Below are 22,500 nucleotides of genomic sequence, written 5' to 3' on the forward strand. Positions count from 1 at the left end.
CATACAGGAGGAGATCAGAGTCATTTAGACACACTGAAACCACCATGAAAGGTATTGCCAGTTTAAAAACAATTACTGCCATTCCTGACCCTGGCTTTTGGACAATACACTATAATATGTGTGTTACTCACAAATATAATCCAATCATACATATAACTGTTTCCCTGCTGCAGTCTTCGTACCAGTGGTCTTATCTCATATGCACCTGAAAAGTACTGAGGTCCTATAGACACACATTTCCATTTGAGTCATTTAGCAGACCGTCTTATCCAGAGCCACTTACAGTAAGGCCATTCATCTTAAACAGCTAGGTGAGACCCCCACAGTACTCACGTTGACGATTACGTTGAGCGTGTCGTCGTTGGGGAGGAAGACGCAGACACAACGGCGGTCCTGCATAGCTTTGTTGTTGTGGAAGCTGGACAGCTTGTTCATCTTCGTGTGTCTGGCAGGTGGTCCGGAGAGGCCCCTTGGCCCAGACAGACTAGGCTCCTCCAGGCCCCTGGGATGGGACACTCACCAGCACCAGTAGAAGCCCTGGTTCAGCTCTAGCCCAAGCCCAGCAAGCAGACACCAGGCCCAGCAGCAGCCACAGCCTCAGCAGGCCAGGACATGGGAGGCACCAGGACACAGGGCAGTCCCACACACTATAGAAGACAGAGAGGAGGGGACATCACGTTAGCACTGCTGCATGGGAATGTAGAGTTCGGGGAACCCCCAGCTGTTCTATGTATTTGAACTATTCCAGAGCTAGCACACCTGACTCAACTTGTCAACAAACTACCAAGCCCTTGACTAGGTGAATTAGGTGAGCTAGTTCTGGGCTACAACAGAATTGTGAAACATCTGGGGGTTCCCGAGGAGAGGTTTGAAAAACAATGAGTTAATACACAACATAAACAGATAAAATAACGTATTAACCAAATATCAGGGACTATAAAATGGTATATGTCTCCCTCCAACAAGTTTGGGAAAACAAAGTAACAAATTACCTTAAAGTTTAGAATAAAAACTCCAAACTGCAAAATGGATAGAGCTTTTTTCACAGCTTGACTGTGACAAGTATATGTGAGAAGAGCGTACAGTTCAGTAGGCAACTGAAAAGACTTCGTCATGTGTGATCTCACAGAAGAATATCATGTTGCCATAGTCCCTGACTGAGTCCCTATGGCACCCTATTCCCTTTATAGTGCACTACTTTTGAGAATTAGTAGAGAGCACAGGTAAAAAGTAGTGCACAATATAAGGAATAGAGTGCCATTTGAAACATAACCCTGACTGAGTCCAGGGGAACATCTGTCCGTCTCTGTCTGGAGAGGAACTGGATGAAAGTAGTTGATGATGGCGATGGTGTGGCTGGGAGGGAGGGAGGAAGATGAGGGTGGGCATGCCGTGCAACCAATGATGTATATAAACCCTGGATTGCTGATGCTATGAATTGACCATTAAGAGGCTTTGAAGCTGTCACGCCTGCTCCCGCTCTTCCCCCCGGCGCTTGTCGGCACCAGCTGCCCTGCATTACGCACTCCTGCCCCCATCATTACGCACACCTGCCTTACCTAGTCACGCGCTTCAGCGATATTGGACTCACCTGGACATTACCTCCCCTATATTTGTCAGTTCCCCAGCTCTGTCCCCTGCTGCTGCATTGATTGTCGTCTGTCTTTGTGTTTCCTAGTTCTGACGCTGTTCCTGTCCTGTTGCATGTCCGTTCCAAATTAAATGTCAACTCCCCGTACCTGCTTCTCTTCTGCAGTGTCGTTCCTTACAGAATGCAGCAGCCAACTAACGAAGCGTCGGGGAGTGCTGGCATTCCGATTGATGGTGACATCGGGTCCGGGGGCTGCCGACGATGGAACCGGGTGTCCCACGCCCTAGCTGGCTCGAGAGGTTCTTGTCCCGGTCGGCTCGGCAGGCGCCCATCCCACGTCAGGCCTCAGCCGGATCGCCCGGGTTTCACACCTCAGTCGGCTCGCCAGGCGTCTACGCTTCAACCAGGTTACCAGGCTGCCATGCCCCTGCCAGTTTGTCAGGATTTTACACCCAGCCAGTTTGTCCAGCGCCCGTATCTCAACCGGCCCGTCAGGCTCGCCCTGGTGGGACGCCGGGTCTGGGGGGGGGGGGGGGGGGGGGGGAGTACTGTCACTCCTGCTCCCGCTCCCCGTCCCTGGCGCTCAAAGGCACCAGGCTCCCCCAGCATTACGCACACCTGCCTTTCCTCATCACGCACATCAGCGTATTATTGGACTCACCTGGACTCAATAACCTGTTTATTACATCTCCTATATTTGTCAATTCCCCATCTATGTTCCCTGCTGCTGCATTGATTGTCAAATGTCGTTGTTTTGCCCGTGTGCTGACGCTGTGCCTGTCTTGTTTCATATCTGTTTCTTATTAAAATGTTGACTCCCCGTACCCACTTATCTCCAGCGTCGGTCCTTACAGAAGCCACCAGTCGGCCATATTGACACTCCCCAGTAGGAGCAGTCCTCCATAGGTGTCACGTCCTGACCATAGAAATATGTTATTTTCTATGGTAGAGTAGGTCAGGGCGTGATAGGTTTTTTTTCTTCTATTTATATGTTTAGGATCCAGTTTTCTATTTCTATGTTGGGGTTTTTGGGATGATCTCCAATTAGAGGCAGCTGGTCCTCGTTGTCTCTAATTGGAGATCATACTTAAATAGGGGTTTTTCCACCTGGGTTTTGTGGGTGATTAATTTTGAGTAGTGTATGTTTTCACCTGTGCGTCACGGTTTGTTGTTTTTTGTCATTCAGTTTATTTATGTATTGCATAGTTTCACAGTATAAATAAAATGTGGAACGACACACACGCTGCACTTTGGTCCGCTCATTCCTACGACAACCGTGACAGAATCAACCACCAAAGGACCAAGCAGCGTGCCCAGGAGAAACAGGAATGGACTTAGGAGGAAATTCTGGACGGGAAAGGACCCTGGAGTCAGGCAGGGGAGTATCGCCATCCAAAATAAGAAATCGAAGCAGCAAGAGCGGAGCGGCGATATTACGAGGCATTATACCAACCACGAGGCAAGTGCGAGAGGCAGCCCCCAAAATTTTTTTTGGGGGGGGCACACGGGGAGATTGGCAGAGTCAGGGTGGAGACCTGAGCCAACTCCCCGTGCTTAGATTGGCGAGTGAAGAAGCAAGCACCCTGTTATGCGTCTAGCCAGGACGGGTTGTGACAGCTATATGCTCGAGACCTCCGGAGCGCCTCCACGGCCCAGTATATCCTGTGCCTGCCCCACGTACCCGGCCTTCAGTGAGTCTATCCAGCCTGGTACGTCCTGTGCCTGCTCCTCGCACTTGCCCTGAGGTGCGTGTCACCAGTCTGGCGCCACCTGTGCCACTCCCACGCATCAGGCCTCCAGTGCGCCTGCCCAGTCCAGGGTGTACTGTTCCTGCTCCCCGCACTCGCCCTGAGGTGCGTGTTACTGGTCTGGCGTCACCTGTGCCAGCCCCACGCATCAGGCCTCCAGTGCGCATTCCCAGGCCATGGTGTACTGTTCCTGCTCCCCACACTCGCCCTGAGGTGCGTGTTACTAGTCTGGTGTCACCTGTGCCAGCCCCACGCATCAGGCCTCCAGTGTGCATTCCCAGTCCAGAGCTTCCGGCGACAGTTCCCGGCCCGGAACCTCCAGCGGCGGCCTGCGGCCCGGACCCTCCAGCGGCGGCCTGCGGCCCGGAAACTCCAGCGGCGGCCTGTGGCCCGGAAACTCCAGCGGCGGCCTGCAGTACAGAGGCTCCGGCGATGATCTACAGTCCGGTACCTCCGATGACGGTCCGGTGGTACTGAAGCAGAGGGATCAGCGGGCGGTGGGAGGATCCGCTGGATGATAGGGTTCTGGGTACTGCACCAGAGCCGCCATAGACAAGTTACCCACCCTGCCCTCCCTTTTTATTCTCCCTTTTTTTTGGGGGGGGGGGTGTTGTTGTTTGTCTAGGTGCGGTCAGAGTCCACACCTTTGGGGGGGGTACTGTCACATCCTGACCATAGAAAGATGTTCTTTTCTATGGTAGAGTAGGTCAGGGCGTGAGTTTTTTTCTTCTTCTATTTCTATGTTTAGGTTCTAGTTTTCTATTTCTATGTTGTTTTTTGGGATGATCTCCAATTAGAGGCAGCTGGTCCTTGTCTCTAATTGGAGATCATACTTAAGTAGGGTTTTTTTCCACCTGTGCTTGTGGGTATTTGTCTTCTGTTTAGTTGTCTTCTGTTTAGTTTTCTGTACCTGACAGAACTGTTGGCTGTTTGTTTGTTATTTTTGTTTTGTTTGTTTGTTATTAAATCAAAAGTAAGAGTCAGTATCTGGTGTGGCGACCAGCTGCATTAAGTACTGCAGTGCATCTCCTCAATGACTGCATCAGATTTGCCAGTTCTTGCTGTGAGATGTTACCCCACTCTTCCACCAAGGCACCTGCGAGTTGAAGGACATTTCTGGGGGTAATGGCCCTAGCCCTCACCCTCCAATCCAACAGGTCCCAGACGTGCTCAATGGGATTGAGATCCGGGCTCTTTGCTGGCCATGGCAGAACACTGACATTCCCGTCTTGCAGGAAATCACACACAGAACGAGCAGTATGGCTGGTGACATTGTCATGCTGGAGGATCATGTCAGGATGAGCCTGCAGGAAGGGTACCACATGAGGGAGGAGGATGTATTCTCTGTAACGCAGAGCGTTGAGATTTCCTGCATTGACAACAAGCTCAGTCCGATGATGCTGCTCCAGAGTACAGGCCTCGGTGTAACGCTCATTCCCTGGTGAGACAAAACCACGACTCGTCTGGTTCAGTTTGTGGTGGGTTTGTGCCCATAGGCGACGTTGTTGCCAGTGATGTTTGGTGAGGACTTGCCTTACAACAGGCCTACAAGCTCTCAGTCCAGCCTCTCTCAGCCTATTGCGGACAGTCTGAACACTGATGGAGGGATTGTGCGTTCCTGGTGTAACTCGGGCAGTTGTTGTTGCCATCCTGTACCTGTCCCGCAGGTGTGATGTTCGGATGTACCGATCCTGTGCAGTTGTTGTTACACGTGGTCTGCCACTGCGAGGACGATCAGCTGTCCTTCCTGTCTCCCTGTAGCGCTGTCTTAGGCGTCTCACAGTACGGACATTGCAATTTATTGCCCTGGCCACATCTGCAGTCCTCATGCCTCCTTGCAGCATACCTAAGGCACGCTCACGCAGATGAGCAGGGACCCTGGGCATCTTTCTTTTGGTGTTTTTCAGAGTCAGTAGAAATGCCTCTTTAGTGTCCTGGGTTTCATAACTGTGACCTTAATTGCCTACAGTCTGTAAGCTGTTAGTGTCTTGATGACCGTTCCACAGGTGCATGTTCATTAATTGTTTATGGTTTATTGAACAAGCATGGGATATGTGTGGGTATGAGTGAATAATGTTTATGTATGTGAAATCGGTTGGACATACTGCCAAATTCTCTACGATAATCGCAAATCCGACCATCACCCCTGGTGAGACAAAACCGCCTGCGAGACCCCAACTGTGTATATAAATGTATGTACAATATAAATAATCATATTATCGTGCTATTCCTTATGGTCATTAGATGTATTGGTGAGGTAAGAATTCCATTACCGTAATTTCCGGACTACTAAGCGCACCTGAATATAAGCCTGAATTTAAAAAATTTATATTATATATATTATTTTGAACATAAATAAGCCGCACATGTCTATAAACCGCAGGTGCCTACCGGTACAGTGAAACAAATTAACTTTACACAGGCTTTAACGAAACACGGCTTGTAACAAAAATAAATAGGCTTTAACGAAACACGGCTTGTAACAAAAATAAATAGGCTTTAACGAAACATGGCTTGTAACAAAAATAAAAAATTAGCAGTAAACAGTAGCCTACCAAGAAAGTCATTGGTCACCATCTTCCTCCTCCTGTGCACTGAAACCACTGAAACCATCTCCTTCGGTGTCGGAGTTGAATAGCCTCAGAATTGCTTCATCCGATATTGGATCGTTTTCATTGTCGCTCTCGTCACTTTCATCCAGAGGCAAATCCCCCGCTGAGCCCTCTTCAACACGCAGCAGTCCAGCCTTTCGAAACCCATTGATAGTGGATTTTTTGACAATGCTCCACGCTGTCAGGACCCACAAATTTGAAAGCGGGAAAAATCTATTAGCCGCGTCATTGTTTAAGCCGCGAAGTTCAAAGCGTGGGAAAAAAGTTGCGGCTTATAGTCCGGAATTTACGGTAGTTATTAATAGCATCCTGTAAATAGTATTATCTTGTTAAGTAAAGAAGTAAAGAAGTAATGCTGTGGTTTCAGTTGAGTCCTCTTAAAATCATACCCTTTTACACTTTCAGGTAGGAATATAATCCTCACTCCCAACGTAGTAATACCACTCAGCGACAAAGGCATTTCACTCTACTTGTGCACGTGACAATAGAAAAAAAAGGGAAACTTGAAACTCAGTACAGTTGAGCTAAATGATGAGGATGCCTGTGTGGGGCGGGCCAGGTGAGGAGGGGTAAACCGTCAGTCAGTAAGACACAGAGAGAGGAGTGAGTCATCAGATCACTAATGGTTTAGAACCCGATTGTGTCATGTCTAGTCAACACGTTAGACATCCCAGTGTTCCATAGACTGTTAGAGATGGAGCTCTACACAGATTCCCTCTGCTCTTTCATCCAGCCTGGAGTCCACACTGATATGCTCATTTTCACTATGGTTTCAACTTGGATTCCAGGCTGGGGATCTTCCATCTCTGGCATGAAGGCTTTGTGTGAGAGGGCTGGATAATAACATTACTGCTGCCTTCCATCCCCTATTCATCCACAGCAGCCCAGTAGACTAGTGATGAAACACCAGAGCAGTGTCCACAGCAGCCCAGTGATGAAACACCAGAGCAGTGTCCACAGCAGCCCAGTGATGAAACACCAGAGCAGTGTCCACAGCAGCCCAGTGATGAAACACCAGAGCAGTGTCCACAGCAGCCCAGTAGACTAGTGATGAAACACCAGAACAGTGTCCACAGCAGCCCAGTAGACAAGTGATGAAACACCAGAGCAGTGTCCACAGCAACCCAGTAGGATAGTAATTAGTGATGTGCAGTTTGCGAACGAGTCATTCTTTTTGCATGACTCTTCACTGACTCAAGAGTCATCATTCGTTAATTTTAGTTGCACGTTTGACTTGCTGGCAGGAATGACTGCAATTAATTGATTATTGAATATTATGATGGACACAGCTTTGTAGAACCAAAACATACACAGCCTCTGGTCAACAAACTCAAACTCCAGAACTGATCATTTGGGGGGGGGGGCTGCAGTCCACGAATGACTGTGCTTATCACCCTCACGGCAGTCAAGCAATGCATGAGATCACAATCTAGTCCGGTAGCGACCACAACTAGACCTTGTTTCAAATGTATCAAGAAATAATCGTATTTGTTTGCCTAGCAATCAACACATTTACATTGTTTAAACACACGTTTACAAGTCTCATTCAAACAAATGACTGCTACAATAAGCACCCTATGGTGAATGACATGTGAACGAGAGGCTCGTAGAATCATGACTCTTTCGAGTTTTCAGTTCGTCGTTCGCCCCTAAGTGTTCCTGGATGCTCTGGGCAGTAATCACTCAAATGAACTAAATGAGTCGAAAGATTCGTTCTTTCGACTGAACAACTCAAAAAGATCAGAGTCAGTAAAAAGAGCTGAACTTCCCATCATTAAATAGTGATTCAACACCAGAGCAGTGTCCACAACTTCCCATCACTAATAGTGATTGAACACCAGAGCAGTGTCCACAACTTCCCATCATTAAATAGTGATTCAACACCAGAGCAGTGTCCACAACTTCCCATCATTAAATAGTGATTCAACACCAGAGCAGTGTCCACAACTTCCCATCATTAAATAGTAATTCAAAAACAGAGCAGTGTCCACAACTTCCCATCATTAAATAGTGATTCAAAAACAGAGCAGTGTCCACAACTTCCCATCATTAAATAGTGATTCAAAAACAGAGCAGTGTTCACAACTTCCCATCATTCATTAGTAATTCAAAAACAGAGCAGTGTCCACAACTTCCCATCATTAAATAGTGATTCAAAAACAGAGCAGTGTCCACAACTTCCCATCATTAAATAGTGATTCAAAAACAGAGCAGTGTCCACAACTTCCCATCATTAAATAGTGATTCAACACCAGAGCAGTGTCCACAACTTCCCATCATTAAATAGTGATTGAACACCAGAGCAGTGTCCACAACTTCCCATCATTAAATAGTGATTCAACACCAGAGCAGTGTTCACAACTTCCCATCATTAAATAGTGATTCAACACCAGAGCAGTGTTCACAACTTCTCATCCTTAAATAGTGATTCAACACCAGAGCAGTGTCCACAACTTCCCATCATTAAATAGTGATTGAACACCAGAGCAGTGTCCACAACTTCCCATCATTAAATAGTGATTCAAAAACAGAGCAGTGTCCACAACTTCCCATCATTAAATAGTAATTCAAAAACAGAGCAGTGTCCACAACTTCCCATCATTAAATAGTAATTCAAAAACAGAGCAGTGTCCACAACTTCCCATCATTAAATAGTAATTCAAAAACAGAGCAGTGTCCACAACTTCCCATCATTAAATAGTGATTCAACACCAGAGCAGTGTCCACAACTTCCCATCATTAAATAGTGATTCAACACCAGAGCAGTGTTCACAACTTCCCATCATTAAATAGTGATTGAACACCAGAGCAGTGTCCACAACTTCCCATCATTAAATAGTGATTCAACACCAGAGCAGTGTTCACAACTTCCCATCATTAAATAGTGATTCAACACCAGAGCAGTGTCCACAACTTCTCATCATTAAATAGTGATTCAAAAACAGAGCAGTGTCCACAACTTCCCATCATTAAATAGTGATTCAAAAACAGAGCAGTGTCCACAACTTCCCATCATTAAATAGTGATTCAACACCAGAGCAGTGTTCACAACTTCCCATCATTAAATAGTAATTCAAAACAGAGCAGTGTTCACAACTTCCCATCATTAAATAGTAATTCAAAAACAGAGCAGTGTTCACAACTTCCCATCATTAAATAGTGATTCAACACGAGAGCAGTGTCCACAGCAGCAGCCCAGCAGTTAGACAGAGAGAGAGACCCACTTCCTGCCAGCAGCCAGGGATAGCGGCCAGGATGGAGTATTTCTGTCAACGTGGCAAGCTAGCTTCAGAGCCAGGCAGACCCACGACACAGAAGAGCCCCGAAATACAACAGAGCAGTGGTGGGAAAAGTACTTAAAATGTCCTACTTAAATAAAAGTAAAGATACCTTAATAGAAAATGACTCAGGTAAACGTGAAAGTCACCCATTAAAATACTATTTGAGTAAAAGTCCAAAAGTATCTGGTTAAATGTACTTCAGTATAGTTGTGGAAAAAGTACTAAATTGTCATAGTTGGGTAAAAAGTAAAAGCTATACATCAAATTCTTGATATTAAGCAAACCGAACAGCACGATTCCTGTTAGTTTTTTTTACGGAGAGAAGGGGCACACACCAACACTCAGACATCATTTCCAAACACAGCAGTTGTGTTTAGTGAGTCCGCCAGATCAGAGACTGTAGGGATGACAACGTGCTATAATGATAGGTGTTTGAATTGGAACATATTGCTGTCCTGCCTGAGCATTCGAAGTGTAACCAATACTTTTGGGTGTCAGGGAAAATGTATATAAAGTAAAAAGTACATTATTTTCTTTAGGAATGAAGTGGAGTAAAAGTTGTCAAAAATATAAATAGTAAAGTAAAGTACTGATACCCCCAAAAACGTAAGAAAAAAAAATACTTGAAACTACTACTTAAGTACTTAACACCATTGAGACAGAGAGAAACAGAGAAAGAGAGAATTTTTAAATATCTGAATGTCTTTCTTTCCCAATGCCTTGTATGACATCACAGGGGTGGGGTGCTTCTATATGAACCCTTCCAGAAGTACAGACAGAGGTTGGGCCAGAAATCCCCTGGAACACAAACAGACAGACTAAAACCAGAGGAAGGCAGGGGTGGCTGAGAAAGAAATGTTCATTTTACAGAGAGAGAAGGAAGAGAGAAACTGACTGGGATGCTCAATGCACAGCCGTGAGAAACTGCTGCAGTTAGGAGAATTCCATATGAACATCTGCTTCTCATTCCAACAATGGAGGCCTTTGACACCCACCCACATCTCCATGTACCCCGACTCCTGCATACACAGGCTACATGCTAAAATTCCTGCCAGCTCCACGGGATAGGGAATGGAATATTTTGATTCAACAGGAATGTTAGGGATCTATAGACATGTACAGAACGGTGGGGGAGCTAGCTACATGTTTAGAACCTTGTTCATCACCAACAACCCTTTTTATTGTATTCAGAACCTTTTAGTTACATGGAACCTTGTATTATCGAAAGGGTTCCACTTGGAACCAAAAATAGTTATTTTCATAAGGTCCTCCTATGAGGACAAATGAAGAACCTTCTTTCTAAGAGTGTCGCGAGTGGGAAAGGAAAGACCAGAATGTGGGGGACGATGGATGAACATGATGTTTCTACTATCCCAGTGGTTCCCAAACTGTGGGGTCGGCAGGGGGAACCCAGTCCGGCTTTAAACTTACTCTTGAATGTTGTAATAGTAGAACGCACAAGGAGCAATTTCTAAATTGGCTAGTGCATCATCAGTTCCTCTTGTCATGTTAGTCATTGTATACCTTTCCTAATCCATTGTGATTGTCAGACAAAACATGTTTGTTTTGTCACACAGACTGACTCGGGCTAGAAATCACCTCTGTGGACCTCCAAAACCACTTCCTACTTCTTCCTAGCATCTGTCCCAGATCAAACAGAGCGGCAGAAGAGGAAATTACTATTTAGTGCGGTCCTCTGGCCAACTCTGGTTTATCAGGGGAGGCAGGTAGCCTAGTGGTTAGAGCGTTGGACCAGTAACCGAAAGGTTGCTATATCGAATCCATGAGCTGACAAGGTAAAAATCTGTCATTCTGCCTCCTGAACAAGGAGGTTAACCCACTGTGTCATTGTTCCTAGGTCGAATGTGTTCCCAACTGACTCGCCTAGTTAAATCAAATATAAATAAATCAAATATCAGCTGAGTAGTTTACAATCTGCAGTAGGCCTGGCTGGCAGAGCTCCACTGGAACAGGGACAGTTCATAGACACAAGAGCGAAATACACGGTAGAGAAAGTGAATAAAATAAATAAAAACCCTAAAGTTGAACATAAGTGTAGTTTAAGTTTGGAATGATATCTTCATTGTGTTATGATCAATGTAGTGAATAAATCAAATGAGAGAGAAGGAGCAAGGTTAATATAGCTTGTAATAATCTCTACATTCAGTTAGAATCAACCAGATAGCCTCAATCTGAGTGAGATCAGATAACGTCTCCACTTCAGGTTTACTGAAGATGGATCAGAAATGTGGGCGGGGCACTGGGCAGATTGTATCATATGATACAATGTGATGCAACGCTTTGTAATAAGGGGAATGGCCCATTATACTACATCCACTCTTTCTCTATGCCAGCCTGCAGGAATAGCCATGAGATCAAACTTCACATGATCTTCTCCTCTTACTGATAGTTGTTTTCTACACCTCAGAGCACCAGGATAAGCCTCAGACAAATAACTGTTGATATGAAAAGAGGCTATGACAAAGTGTTTCCTAGGCAATCAAATATCACTCATCGTCTCCAGCACCTAATAATCCACTCATATTGCCAAGGGCAGGCATCCGAGTAGAGGTCCGAGGTGTCTGCCTTTGCCAAGCAGGTCATCATTGTGTTTCACTATGAAACGTTGTAACCAACTGTGTTATTACCATGGTTACCAGTTACCACTTTATTCCGTGCTGTAAGTGCTGGCATAAAAGACATTCAGATCAATATCAGCGTAAAATTCCATCCCACATCCCACTCCATAAGATCAGCCTCCAGACATGTTTGTTTGTCTGATGGGGAAATAACAGCCTATTTTAGGGTGCTATGTAGGACGCAGACTGACTGGCCCCAACTAGATTTCCATCAGCACGGTCCAAATGAAGTAGAGAGTTGTGAATGGTATTAACTATATACTACAGGGCATCATGTGTCGCCCAGTTAACAGGAGCACTAACACACAAGGTTGTGGGTTCAGTTCCCGCAGGGATCATATACATGACTAAAGATCCAAAGCAGTGTCGTCTCTAACTGATCTGAGAAGATAGAAAGCAGCGAAAAGAGGCTTATTGGATCAAATGTCATGCTCATTAACAACAAAGGTCAGGTATGTACACAACACCATGCTATAAGTATATCTATCTATATACACACAGTTGAAGTCGGAAGTTTACATACACTTAGGTTGGAGTCAATAAAACTCGTTTTTCAACCACTCCACAAATTTCTTGTTTCCAAACTATAGTTTTGGCAAGTCAGTTAGGACATCTACTTTGTGTATGACACAAGTAATTTTTCCAACAATTGTTTACAGACAGATTATTTCACTTATTCACTGTATCACAATTCCAGTGGTCAGATGTTTACATACACTAAGTTGACTGTGCTTTTAACCAGCTTGGTAATTCCAGAAAATTATGTCATGGCTTTAGAAGCTTCAGATAGGCTAATTGACATAATTTGAGTCAATTGGAGGTGTACCTGTGGATGTATTTCAAGACCTACCTTCAAACTCAGTGCCTCTTTGCTTGACATCATGGGAAAATCATAAGAAAATCAGGCAAAAATTGTAGACCTCCACAAATCTGGTTAATCCTTGGGAGCAATTTCCAAACGCCTGAAGGTGCCACATTCATCTGTACAAACAATAGTACGCAAGTATAAACACCATGGGACCACACAGCCATCATACCACTCAGGAAGGAGACGCATTCTGTCTCCTAGAGATGAGCGTACTTTGGTGGGAAAAGTGCAAATCAAAATCACTGCTCCAAAACCACCATAAAAAAGCCAGACTACGGTTTGCAACTGCACATGGGTACAAAGATCATACTTTTTGGAGAAATGTCCTCTGGTTTGATGAAACAAAAACAGAACTGTTTGGCCATAATGTCCATCGTTATGTTTGGAGGAAAAAGCGGGAGGCTTGTAAGCCGAAGAACACCATCCCAACCTTGAAACTCGGGAGTGTCAGCATCATGTTGTGGGGGTGCTTTGCTGCAGGAGAGACTGGTGCACTTCACAAAATAGATGGCATCATGACGACGGAAAATTATGTGGATATATTGAAGCAACATCAAGACATCAGTCAGGAAGTTAAAGCTTGGTTGCAAATGGGTCTTCCAAATGGACAATGACCCCAAGCATACTTCCAAAGTTGTGGCAAAATGGCATAAGGACCACAAAGTCAAGGTATTGGAGTGGCCATCACAAAGCCCTGACCTCAATCCTATAGAAAATGTGTGGGCGGCAGAACTGAAAAAGAGTGTGTGAGCAAGGAGGCCTACAAACTTGACTCATTTACACCAGCTCTGTCAGGAGGAATGGGCCAAAATTCACCCAACTTATTGTGGGAAACTTGTGGAAGTCTACCCAAAACGTTCGACCCAAGTTAAACAATTTAAAGGCAATGCTACCAAATACTAATTGAGTGCATGTAAACTTCTGACCCACTGGGAATGTGATGAAAGAAATAAAAGCTGAAATAAATAATTCTCTACTATTATTCCGACATTTCACATTCTTAAAATAAAGTGGTGATCCTAACTGACCTAAGACAGGGAATTTTTACTAGGTTTAAATGTCAGGAATTGTGAAAACTGAGCTTAAATGTATGTATATGTTAGTACAATCACATCTGTTATATTTTATTTTGTATATATTTAACTAGGCAAGTCAGTTAGGAACAAATTCTTATTTACAATGACGGCCTACCCCAGCCAAACCCTAACAACGCTGGGCCAATTGTGCGCCGCCCTATGGGACTCCCAATCACGGCCGGTTGCGATACAGCCTGGAATCGAACCAGGGTCTGTAGTGACACCTCTAGCACTGAGATACAGAGCCTTCGACCGCTGATCCACTCGGGAGCCCCTAAGATGATAGCAGCAGTATGATGATATATGATAAGCAGTTGGTGAGAAACTGACACCTTCATTAAGGTAAAGAACATAAAATGATAAGTGGTTTATAAACGAATGTATTAGTGTATAGATAGTTAACACATTGGTTGATATTATGCCAAATACTGGTGGTGGTGGGGGGGGGACTAATCCTGCATAGCCTTGGCCTTATATAGTTTCAAGTGTCATCATCAGAATCCAGCAAGTCTTCTAACATAATTTGGATATTCACGGAGGTGTCACGGTACCTGATCATGGAGGTGTGTTATTAAAATACAGAGCCAGGTTAAGCCAAGGAATCAAGAGACGCAATACTGTCTGTAGCAGTCTGAACGCCTGGTCTGCGTCCCAAATGGCACCCTACATAGTGCCCTACTTTTGACCCGATCCCCTATATAGTGCCCTACATTTGACCAGATCCCCTATATAGTGCCCTACATTTGACCCGATCCCCTATATAGTGCCTTACATTTGACCAGATCCCCTATATTGTGCCCTACATTTGACCAGATCCCCTATACAGTGCCCTACATTTGACCAGATCCCCTATATAGAGCCCTACATTTGACCAGATCCCCTATATAGTGCCCTACATTTGACCAGATCCCCTATATAGTGCCCTACATTTGACCAGATCCCCTATATAAGTAGTTTTTTAGTCTTTGACGACTTTATTTTCTTCAGAAATGTAGTGACGTAAAAGTATAATGTACTTTTTACTCCATACATTCTCCCTGACACCTAAAAGTACTTGTTACATGTTGAATGCTTAGCAGGACAGGAAACTGGTTTAATTCACGCACTTAAAGAGAACATCCCTGGTCATCTTCTGTTTCTGATCTGGCCGACTCATTAAACACAAATGCTTTGCTTTTGTGTAAATTACAGTGCCTTGCAAAAGTATTCACCTCCATGGGCATTTTCCCTATTTTGTTGCCTTACAACCTGGAATTAAAATAGATTTTGGGGGGGTTTATATAATTTGATTTACACAACATGCCTACCACTTTGAAGATGCAAAATATTTTTTATTGTGAAACAAACAAGAAATAAGACAAAAAAACAGAACTTGAGCGTTCATAACCATTCTCCACTTTGTGGAGACACCATTTGCAGCAATTACAGCTACAAGTCTCTTGGGGTATGTCTCTATAAGCTTGGTACATCTAGCCACTGGGATTTCTTCAAGGCAAAACTGCTCCAAATCCTTCAACTTGGATAGACTCTGGGGTCTTTCAGAACAGGTGTGTATATATACTGAGACCATGTGACAGATCATGTGACACTTAGTCCACCTGTGTGCAACCTATGTGACTTATTGGTAATTGGTTGCACCAGATCTTATTTAGGGGCTTCATAGCAAAGGGATGAATACATATGCACACCACTTCCATTTTTTTTAAACAAGTTATTTTTTCATTTCACTTCACCAATTTGGACTATTTTGTGTATATCCATTACATGAAATCCAAATAAAAATCATTTTAAATTACAGGTTGTAATGCAACAAAATAGGAAAAACGCCAAGGGGGATGAATACTTTTGCAAGGCACTGTATGTCTGAGTGTTGGAGTGTGCCCCTGGCTATCCATAAAATATCATTTAAAAAAAAAGATTCCTTAATAAGGAATTTTAAATGATTTATACTTGATACTTAAGTATATTTTAGTAATTACATTTACTTTTGATTCTTAAGTATATTTAAAACCAAATACTTTTACTCAAGTAGGATTTTACTGGGTATTTTTTCCACCACTGGTGCCAGGTAAGAGTAGATGTTGTAACATAGCCGACAGCCAGGCAACATCAAGGTGTGTTTGAAGTCATGAAAAGTGACTAACGGTTATTATGATTGACTAAATGAATAGCAATTTCCTGTCATAGTTTGACTCAACTTGTCTACACATTCATGGAGAATGTATAGACTGCAATCGCACTTATTTAGTTGTGATCATTTAATCGTCATAGTGAATTGACAAAAAACATTTTTCAACTGTGCTTCTAGACAGGGAAGGTGAAATCATTTTTAAACCATTTTGTTACCTTTCACTACCTTCCAAGGACAAGGTTTGCTTTTAGATAAAAAGTACAATCAAGACATAAATGTTACCATTACAATTCTTGCTGAGCTGGAACAGACCGACAGTTAAGTGTGCTAATAATAACTTTTAAAAAAGGTTATGAATAATGTGTTTTTTTGAAAAGGTTTCAAATCATTTCACATGTGGTTCCCATATGGTAGTAAGCAGAGGAATGAGAGGATATAGTACACAGTTCCCACACACACACACACACACACACACACACACACACACACACACACACACACACACACACACACACACACACACACACACACACACACACACACACACACACACACACACACACACACGGCAGGGCAGGGCAGGGTGATAATAGATTCATTCGAATGTATGGTTTTAGCGCGTTATTCCAAATGCCTGTATCGCAAGAATCTAGTTGTGTTTTTTGTTTTTATGAGTGTTTATGTCCGCTTGTTCTCATGTTGTCTTTTGTGTCGTCGTCTCCTTCTGTGATGTGGGTACCTTCCCATTAACACACACCAAGGCCCTCCCCATGCCTCTCACAACAACAAAGTGTTATTGTTAGAGTACACATATTTTGCAGATGTTAGCGGGTGTGGCAAAATGTTAATGTTCCTAGCTCCAACAGTTCTTCCTCTGACAAGTGGTTTTAACTGGCTATTGCATTTGAGGTTCTATAATGCCTGCTATAAGAAATGAGTTATTATCAGTGAATGTACATTATGCATGCATGGTTCTGGTTACATTTATACCCAAAATTGCATTTTTCATAGACAAACCTATAAGCCAGAGCAGTGATTTTTGTTTTTTTTAAATCACGTTGCGGAAGGCTTATATTTAGCCAAGGTATAATTTCACAAACTCTGAATTACGGAGATTATTGCTGACTGTTTGAAATGTACTAAATTTGACCTTTAAAAATTGTACAACAAAGCTTATTTAGAGATTTGTTTTAAGCGAGATACTGTACATATAGTGAATCGGCCATAAGTTTGAAAACAATATAGATATGATTTATAGGCCATATCGCCCAGCCCTACATACTACACACACCCCCCAAACACACACACACCCTCAAACCGCCCGAGCTTCCAGGCATGTTTAAACAGTCAGCAGCAGTCTCTCTTTCTCACCTCGCTCTTTCACCTGCTCCTCTCGCTCCTCTCCTCCCTCCCCTCCCCTCGAGGCTCATCATGGAGCTCTGTATTCAGCCCTGTGACATGCTAAACTAGCAGAAAAAGACCCATGCTCTGAGAAGAGAAATCACCTCAACCGTTATACCCGCTCAGAATAGAGTATGTGGCCGTAAATAAAAGGGTTGGGGAAAACAGGTATTATTCATATACAATACACCCACAGCCTGGCGTTTTGTTTTAAATGAGGCAAATCCTTCTGTTAAAAACAACTTAACGGATGAAAGGTATTTTATGACACAACAGGATATGCACAGGCATATCAATACAAAATCTGGGATACGCCCCTGGTTATGAAGATCATGTTTACAACCACACAGTCAATAGAAGCCTGGGATACGCCCCTGGTTATGATGATCATGTTTACAACCACGCAGTCAATAGAAGCCTGGGATACGCCCCTGGTTATGAAGATCATGTTTACAACTACACAGTCAATAGAAGCCTGGGATACGCCCCTGGTTATGAAGATCATGTTTACAACCACGCAGTCAATAGAAGCCTGGGATACGCCCCTGGTTATGAAGATCATGTTTACAACCACACTCAATAGAAGCCTGGGATACGCCCCTGGTTATGAAGATCATGTTTACAACCACAGTCAATAGAAGCCTGGGATACACCCCTGGTTATGAAGATCATGTTTACAACCACAGTCAATAGAATCCTGGGATAGTCCTAGTGAGTTGAATGTGATGTGAGACACTATGGCTGAGTCCCAAATGACACACTATTGTCTATGGGCTCTGGTCAAAAGTAGCACACAAAAATAGGGAATAGGGTGCCATTTTAGATGCAAACCTATTTTATCTTCAGGGAGGTTAAATCACTCCAGTCAACATTCTTGAATTGACTTTATACTAGCCCCGCTGGTAGTCTAGCCCCGCTGGTAGTCTAGCCCCGCTGGTAGTCTAGCCCCGCTGGTAGTCTAGCCCCGCTGGTAGTCTAGCCCCGCTGGTAGTCTAGCATTTTAAGCCAGATCCTAATTGGGATCTCAAATTTTATGTTAGTTTTGATGGCGTAGAAGGCCCTTCTTGCCTTGTCTCTCAGATCGTTCACAGCTTTGTGGAAGTTACCTGTGGTGCTGATGTTCAGGCCCGAGGTAAGTATAGTTTTTATTGTGTGATCGAGGGAAAAAGTGTCTAGGTGGAATTTGTACTTATGGTCCTGGCAACTGGACTTTTTTTTTTAGAACACCTTTTCTCTCTTCCTGAGATTAACGATCAGGGCCCAGGTCTGACAGAATCTGTGCAGAAGATCTAGGTGCTGCTGCAGGCCCTTCTTGGTTGGGGTACAGAAGCACCAGATCATGGTAGTCTAGCTGTTAGTCTAGCCCCGCTGGTAGTGTAGCCCCGCTGGTAGTCTAGTGGGTAGTCTAGCCCCGCTGGTAGTCTAGCGGGTAGTCTAGCCCCGCTGGTAGTCTAGCCCCGCTGGTAGTCTAGCCCCGCTGGTAGTCTAGCTGGTAGTCTAGCGCCGCTGGTAGTCTAGCGCCGCTGGTAGTCTAACCCCGCTGATAGTCTAGCGCCGCTGGTAGTCTAGCTGGTAGTCTAGCCCCGCTGGTAGTCTAGCTGGTAGTCTAGCCCCGCTGGTAGTCTAGCTGGTAGTCTAGCCCCGCTGGTAGTCTAGCTGGTAGTCTAGCTCCGCTGGTAGTCTAGCCCCGCTGTAAGTATGGCTGGTAGTCTAGCCCCGCTGTAAGTATGACTGGTAGTCTAGCCCCGCTGTAAGTATGACTGGTAGTCTAGCCCCGCTGTAAGTATGACTGGTAGTCTAGCCCCGCTGTAAGTATGACTGGTAGTCTAGCCCCGCTGTAAGTATGACTGGTAGTCTAGCCCCGCTGTAAGTATGACTGGTAGTCTAGCCCCGCTGTAAGTATGACTGGTAGTCTAGCCCCGCTGTAAGTATGACTGGTAGTCTAGCCCCGCTGTAAGTATGACTGGTAGTCTAGCCCCGCTGTAAGTATGACTGGTAGGGGAAAGCAATCCAATGAGGGAAACAGAGACCTGCAGGAAGGATGGAGTGACCTATTTCCCTTTAGTCCTGATGGTAGATTTCACTAATGGACACTAGGAGGAGGACTCTGACCACAGTGTTGGATAAAGAATAGAGTTACTGTTACTGTTGGTGAAATGGGAGCTAGCCAACGGCATCTTTCTGCTTGACAACTTTACAATGAGGACGTTCGAGTGAGTGAAATCAAATTTGATTTGTCACATGTGCTGAATACAAGGTGTAGACCTTACCGTGAAATGCTTACTTACAAGCCCTTAAACAAATAAGCAGTTTTAAGAAAATAAGAGTTCAAATATATATATATATGTATGTGTGTGTGTGTGTGTGTGTGTGTGTGTGTGTGTGTGTGTGTGTGTGTGTGTGTGTGTGTGTGTGTGTGTGTGTGAACCAACCAACCTTCGAGGAGTTGGAGATAAAAGACAGCAGAAGGGGAGGGAGAGCACCTCTGTTTCAATGGTGATAACAGTCGCCCCATCCTTTCTCATGGTGCCATCAGTCTTACAGTACTGTGCCATATTGTCCTCAGACACTTTCAACTCCAGGAACCCAGTTCACGGATAAGATAAGACTAAAGGGTAAAGTTTACTCATGGGCTGTGCCCCAAATAGCGCCATATTCCTTATATAGTGTAGGACAAGTAAAAGACTTAAAATGGCCAGTGCATTCAGAAAGTATTCAGACCCCATGACTTTTTCCATATTTTGTTACGTTACAGCCTTATTCTAAAATTGATGAAATTGTAGTTTTTTTCATCAATCTACACACCATAATGGGTTAGGGTTAAAACAGGTTTAGACATTTTTGCAATTTACATAAGTATTTGGACCCTTTACTCAGTACTTTGTTGAAGCACCTTTGGCAGCAATTGCAGCCTCGAGTCTTCTTGGGTATGATGCTACAAGTTTGGCACACCTGTAATTGGGGAGTTTCTCCCATTCTTCCCTGCAGATCTTCTCAAGCTCTGGCTAGTTGGATGGGCGGCGTCGCTGCACAGCTTTTTCAGGTCTCTCCAGGTTCAAGTCCGGGCTCTGGCTTAGCCGCTCAAGGACATTCAGAGACGGACATTCTCAAGGACATTCTTACGAAGACACTCCTGCGTTGTCTTGGCTGTGTGCTTAGGATCATTGTCCTGTTGGAAAGTGAACCTTTGCCTCAGTCTGAGGTCCTGAGCGCTCCGTTCATCTTTCCCTCGATCCTGACTAGTCTCCCAGTCCCTGCCGCTGAAAAACATTCCCATAGCATGATGCTGCCACCACCATGCTTCACCATAGGGATGGTGCCAGGTTTCCTCCAGACATAATGCTTGGCATTCAGGCCAAAGAGTTAAATCTTGGTTTCATCAGACCAGAGAATCTTGTTTCTCATGGTCAGAGTCCTTTAGGCAAACTCCAAGCGGGCTATAATGTGCCTTTTACGGAGGAGTGGCTTCCATCTGGCCACTACAATAAATGCCTGACTGGTGAAGTGCTGCAGAAATGGTTGTCTTTCTGGAAGGTTCTCCCAACTCCACAGAGGAACTCTAGAGCTCTGTCAGAGTGACCATCGGGTTCTTGGTCACTTCCCTGACCAAGGCCCTTCTCCTTCGATTGCTCACAGCGGCCAGCTCTAGAAAGAGTCTTGGTGGTTACAAACTTCTTCCATTTAAGAATGATGGAGGCCACTGTGTTCTTGGGGACTTTCTATGCTGCAGACATTGTTTTGGTACCCTTCCCCAAATCTGTGCCTCGACACAATCCTGTCTCGGAGCTCTATGGACAATTCCTTCGACCTCATGGCTTGGTTTTTGCTCTGACATGCACTGTCAACTCTGGGACCTTATATGGACAGGTGTGTGCCTTTCCAAATCATGCCCAATCAATTGAATTTACCACTGGTGGACTCTAATCAAGTTCTAGAAACATCAAGGATGATCAAACGATTCAGGATGCACCTGAGCTCAATTTCGAGTCTCATAGCAAAGGGTCTAAATACCGTTTTTGCTTTGTCATTGGGGTATTGTGTGTAGATTGATGAGGGAAAAAACATTTAATCCATTTTAGAATAAGGCTGTAACATAACAAAATGTGGAAAAGGGGTCTGAATACTTTCCAAATGCACTGTATGACAAACAAAAACCATTGATTTCAAAAGGTGAACAAAATATACAACAAAATGACAGCTTTACAAAAACACATTTACTGGAAGAACAGTGCAGATGCCAAGTTTGGTAACAGAATTTCTGTAAAATCCCCCTCAGTTTTTTGTTCCCACATTTTCCAAAAATGTAAATATTCGCTCCGAATTAAGATTCAACGATGTCTGCAGAAAGAAGGGGGTGTCAGCTATGACATGACGCATTGAAAACATCTATTTTGGTTATTGAAGTGAATTTACACCCTGTAAAGGAATTGCAATAAAGGAATTTCATCATGGGTTCCTGATCTGTACAACAAATAAATGCATAATGATGGATATGAATGGCATTCTCTTCATAGTGATGTATCCTAAATAGGTACACAAATATAAATATGCAAAATCCTCCTTTGTATATTTGGGTATTATTCTACACACCTGGCTATTATTTTAATGAGCTCTGACCCCAACCAAGACCAAATTTGGATGGCCCAGACCAAATCTGAACCAATCATAGAAGATAATGCAGAGACAGAGGACGAGAGGTCAATAAAGTACTAACGATCAAGGGAAATTGTGGATTTTCTGTAATAGTGGATTAATGCAGAGACATGGGAGGAATTTGTCTATATATTGAGTCAAACAGGATACTTGGTATTTGGCCATTGGCCCAGTTTTATTGCAAAGAATTCTAATTGGTCAACCACAGGCTAGGGCTGGGTTATAAACTACATCCTGTTCCATTGTTCAGGAGAGAACCACAGGAGAGAATCACTGAGGACAGGGGAGCATGAACATCTACCTCCCCGCATGATTCCTCCTATTTCAATAAGAATAAACCCATTTTCCTTTCCCTAATTTGCTTTGGGGTCTGTGTTATTGAAGAGTAACATCAACTGCTAACAAAGTCTATCGTTTCACAAGTTTGGACATCAAAGTACAGCACAGTAGAGTTCAGTATAGTACAGCAAAACACAGAAGAGTGTTGTCCATTATAATGT

At 44.0% G+C, this 22,500-nt stretch overlaps 1 protein-coding gene across 1 annotated transcript in view; it reads right to left on the reverse strand.

Moving 5' to 3' along the window:
• LOC106611355 (FERM domain-containing protein 6) overlaps positions 1 to 22,500 on the reverse strand; it is a 64,041-nt gene that overhangs the window by 26,370 nt on the left and 15,171 nt on the right. The window contains exon 2 of the mRNA XM_014211509.3: positions 334 to 647. Within this exon, the coding sequence (XP_014066984.1) occupies positions 334 to 435 (102 nt within the window). The 5' untranslated portion in view covers positions 436 to 647. The remainder of the gene's footprint in view (positions 1 to 333; positions 648 to 22,500) is intronic.

This window comes from Salmo salar, chromosome 09 (genome assembly GCF_965601325.2).
Source record: "Salmo salar chromosome 09, fSalSal1, whole genome shotgun sequence".
Taxonomy (NCBI): Eukaryota; Metazoa; Chordata; class Actinopteri; order Salmoniformes; family Salmonidae; genus Salmo; species Salmo salar.